Source organism: Coffea eugenioides, chromosome 9 (genome assembly GCF_003713205.1).
Source record: "Coffea eugenioides isolate CCC68of chromosome 9, Ceug_1.0, whole genome shotgun sequence".
NCBI classification, from domain to species: domain Eukaryota; kingdom Viridiplantae; phylum Streptophyta; class Magnoliopsida; order Gentianales; family Rubiaceae; genus Coffea; species Coffea eugenioides.
In genome coordinates, this window is record NC_040043.1 from 1,213,833 (window position 1) to 1,218,725 (window position 4,893).

General features: G+C 40.9%; 1 protein-coding gene across 1 annotated transcript; it reads right to left on the reverse strand.

Moving 5' to 3' along the window:
• Window positions 1-413: 413 nt before the first annotated feature.
• On the reverse strand, window positions 414-3,367 carry LOC113783221. The gene is made up of 3 exons (XM_027329296.1): window positions 2,868-3,367; window positions 2,111-2,784; window positions 414-2,059 (listed from the first exon to the last, which is right to left on the reverse strand). The coding sequence occupies exons 1-3, from the start codon at window positions 3,365-3,367 to the stop codon at window positions 414-416; spliced, it is 2,820 nt and encodes a 939-aa protein (XP_027185097.1).
• Between the last annotated feature and the right edge of the window lie 1,526 nt (window positions 3,368-4,893).

A 4,893-nucleotide genomic window follows, 5' to 3' on the forward strand; every position in this document is an offset into this window, starting at 1 on the left:
GGCCAGTAGAAATAGTTCTTCATTCTCTGGTATGTTCCTTGGTTCCCCGAGTACCCTCCAATTGCAGAATCATGCATGCAATTGATGAGTTGAGCCCTTAACTCTGAGTTACTCCCAATATACACTCTTCCCATATACCTGATAATTCCTTGTTGGTATGTGTAATCTTGCACACTAGATTTGTCCACCGCTAGTGCAGTCAGTAGTTCCTTGGCCTTCTCATCCCCATTATAACTGCCAGAGACCCTGGCTAACCATAATGGCTTTGCTGTGGTTATGGCATGGACCTGCACCTCCTCACCACCTGACCCTTCATCCCTTCCTTCCATCCTTCTAGATAGAGCATCAGCCACCAAGTTATCCTTACCCCTTTTATATTGGATCTCATAGTTTAGTCCCATCAGCTTTGCTAACTATTTTTGCTGGAGAGGTGTAGTGATTTTTTGTTCCAGTAAGTATTTCAAACTTTCATGATCAGTTTTGATTATGAAGTGAGTTCCTAGCAAGTAGTGTCTCCATTTCCCTACTGCAGTAATCAATGACAATAATTCCTTTTCATATATGGACAGTGTTTGATTTTTGGGTCCAAGTGCCTGACTCATGAAAGCAATAGGCCTACCTTGCTGCATCAAAACTGCTCCAATGGTCTTTTGGCTAGCATCGGTTTCCAATACAAATGTTCTAAAGAAATCAGGTAGTGCTAGTACAGGAGCTTGAGTCATAGCATGTTTGAGTTCTTGGAAAGCTTGCTCAGCTTGTTCATCCCACCCAAAATCATCCTTCTTTAGCAGATTAGTTAAAGGTTTAGCTATCTTCCCATATCCCTTCACAAATCTCCTGTAGTAACCTGTCAGTCCCAAAAACCCCCTTAAACCTTTAACAGTGGTGGGAGATGGCCAGGACAGCATAGCTTCCACTTTTGCAGGATCAGCAGAGACTCCCTCACCAGTAACTATATGCCCCAAGTACTCTACTCTATCTTGCCCAAATGAACACTCAGACATTTTTGCATATAAGAAGTGATTTCTGAGGGTGTCAAGAACAAGGGAGAGGTGTTTGAGATGGGAGTCAAAATCCGGGCTGTAAACTAGAATGTCATCAAAGAACACTAGCACAAATTTTCGAATAAAAGGTTCAAATACCGAGTTCATTAGAGCCTGGAAGGTTGCTGGTGCATTAGTGAGGCCAAATGGCATCACTAAGTATTCATAGAGGCCAGAGTGGGTTCTGAAAGCTGTTTTTGGGATATCAGATGGGTGCATTCTTATCTGATGGTACCCTGACCTCAAATCAACTTTTGAAAAAATTTTGGCACCATGCAGTTCATCAAGGAGGTCATCAATGATCGGGATGGGAAACTTGTCTTTGATAGTGAGGCTGTTAAGTTGTCTATAGTCAATGCATAACCTCCAAGTGCCATCCTTCTTTTTAACTAGTAAGGCTGGGGATGTAAAAAGACTATGGCTGGTTTGGATGATATCAGTGGCCAACATTTCCTTGACTTGCCTTTCTATTTCTGTTTTTTGCCTGTGGGGATACTTATAGGGGCTAATCTTGAAAGGTTTAGCATCAGGTTTCAAAGGTATTTGATGATTGAGGCTATGGTTGGGGGGTAAAGTTGTAGGTGCAGCAAATATGCCATCATATTGAGCAAGTAATTGAGTGAGTGTTTTGGACACAGTAGTTACCTGTGAGTTTTGTACTCGTATCATGCAAGAGTGTTGCAAGGCTGTTCTGATTTTGTTTCTGCAATACTTCTGGGCTGATACTCCTTGCTTCATCAACATCTTGGCAGAGTGGGAATCCCCTTGTAGTAACACCATTTCACCCTCCTTCTCAAATGATAATGACAACTTTTGAAAGTCAAAAGTCATGGGGCTATAACACTTCATCCAGTCAACCCCCAAAATCAGGTCGTACGGTTCCAAGTCTAGTACATACACATTGTGAGTAAAATGATGGCCTTGCATCATCCACTTCATACCAGGAATCCATTGCTCACAAACTAATTCTTTCCCATCAGCAATTCTGACTTTAAAAGGTTTATGATTCTTAACAGCTTCAGGGTAGAGTTAAGCAATAGTTGGCTTTATGAAGCAGTTGGTGCTACCTCCATCCAGCAGGATTGACACCTCTTGATCACCATAATATCCCAACATCTTAATGGTACTGGAAGACAATTGGCCAGAAACTGAGTGGAGGGATAGTGTAATATCCCTGCCATACTTGTTGCCTTGATACTCAATGACCTCATCCTCTTCATCTGCTACTTCCTCTACTTGAGCCTCGCCCTCATCTGCTAGCAGCAAATGAATTCCCTTATTCCTGCAAACATGCCCAGGGGAGAACTTCTCTCCACATTTGTAACATAAATTGTGATCCTTCCTGTACTGGAACTCGGTGGGGGTAATCCTCCTAGAGCCTTGGGGAGTAGTTTTGTTGTTGCTGCTATCAAACATCTGATGTGCAGGCTTCTTCTGTATTGTCTCCGTAACTGGAGTTGGTTTTGTAGCCATCCTAGGTTGCTTAGCCATAACCTGTAAATAATGCTCCTGCCATCTCGCCTTCTCAAATGCTGATTGCAAGGTTGCAGGCTTGTGGATCTTGACCACAAACTTAATCTCCTCCTTTAGTCCACTTAGGAAACTGGAGATGTAATACGATTCAGTAAGACCAGGGACCTTGAGCATCACGGCAGCTCGCAGCTCTTCAAACTTTTCTTGGTAGGCGATTACCGTGAAAGTTTGATGAAACTTGTTAAACTCCTCTATAACATCATCCTCCCTAAATTTCCAAATCTACTACAAAACTCTTGGCTGAATCTGTCCCATCGTAACTCCCCCTTGTCCATCTTGAAACCTTGATACCAGATACTAGCTTTCCCATCCAGATGCAATTCCACTAAATCCATATGCTGCGAATCTGGAATGCGACATAAACGGAAAAACTTCTCACATCTCCTAACCCATTCTCTGGGGTTAGAGCCATCAAATTTGGGAAATTCCACCTTAAGAGTCCCTACAGGTAGGAAATTCCTCTCTCCTTGACTGGATAGCCCCAACTCCAAGTTTCTCTGAGGCCTTTGGACAGGTTGCCTCTCCGTATTGTCTGGTGAAATTCCTAAGATCCCTCGGTCGCTTTGCAAGCTTCTCACAAAAGCGGTGTATTGAGCATTCATGGAAACCATGAAATTTTTCATCTCAGCTGAGTTCGCTTCCAAGAGTGCCTTCATATCAGAGTGATTTGTTGCCAATTTCTCTTCCAGTGCTAGTCTTTCAGCTGCATTGGCTTCAAGGATGCTCTGGATCCGTGAATCCTGCTTCTTCAGTTGTTCTTCGAAGCCTTTCATTCTGGTGCCCTCCGCCATAGTCAGCTACATATTCGGTAGCTGAGCTTGCAGATCCAAGGATCGCAAGCTCTGATACCAATTGTACTGGACTTGCACAACAAGGGACGAATTCAAGACAGAAATTAAGAGAAATGCAGATACAGAGGAAGTGAGAAGAGAGAGCAGAGGGAAGACTAGGATAGTATAGACGGAAATGAGAAATGTTACATCCAAAGCTACATCTCTTATCTTCCTCCTCTGCTTTATACTAGTTTATGGTATTCTAACAATATAACTAACGCATGCAATATGAAATGACTCACATGCTCGATCAATTAACCGACACATGCAATCTGTTATTTGGAATATCTTTTACAACTAACTTCCTGACGTCAGATAACTAGACTCCAGCTCAGCCATTACAGTACTGTGCATGGCTATGTATTTTCTGTGCTGACATAGTGACGGAATTTTCATCTTGGCTTGTCCTTGTTTTGGACCAAAAAAAAAAAAAGATATTATGGCTATAACACCTCCATTTGGATTAGCTGTTATTATGAGTTATATCTCTGACCCAAACTTGTGCATTTAAATGTTTCAAAATTTGGAAAAAGGAATGGCCCTAATTGCAACCTATCCCTTTACCTACTAATTGCAACTTTTTTGACACACTATTTATTATTTCTTTTTCCATCTATGGCTCAAAAGTAGTTTTATTATGCATGACATGGATTCAGTAATGACTCACTATGAAAAGGATTACAAGTCCTTAGGTACCCATAACGGGATTGGTGAATATTGTGAGATAACTTTATTATTACAAATCAAGGGCGATCAATCAGGTGCAAAGAAAGGAAATAAGAAAACAATTATTATAGGATTTTTTTTAACGGATGTCCTATGGGCACTCGTCAAGACACTTACATTTCATCCAACTTACTATGTATATACACACACACTAATAATTACTACTTTCTCTTGCATTTATACACTTTCTCTAATTAATCTCCTTGCATTTATACAATTTTTTTAAATTAATCTTATATTTTTTAAATATAATACCTGAAATACATCTTAACGAGTGCCCATAGGCACCAGTTAAACAGATCTATTATTATATAGGGCATAATTGCCTAGTCTACTAGTTAAATGCTATTCTTACTTGGCCTAATCTTGTTGAGATTTTTCTCCACCCTGCAAATTTATAACTGAGACAATCAAGAAGGTTGCAATCTTGCTTAGAGAAAATGCATGCACCATCATGTCCCTGAACAGAGGGGACTCATGTACTGAAGCTTGATCCGTTTCAGCGCAACAAGAACATCTTGTATGCTGCTTCTCTCTCTTGCAGACTCCATTGTGCAGCCTAGAGCCACTTTCATGATTGAGGCTATGCAGCTTAGCTTTTCAACAAAGTATTCATCACTTTCCGTTAGCAAATTAGCATTGATGACATTAGCTAATCCATCAGGTATTGAATTAGCAACCCAGCTCTTTAGGCTCAAGTTTTCACCAAACATTTCACTGTTGGGATTTGTTCTCGTGAAGACTTCCATCATCATAAT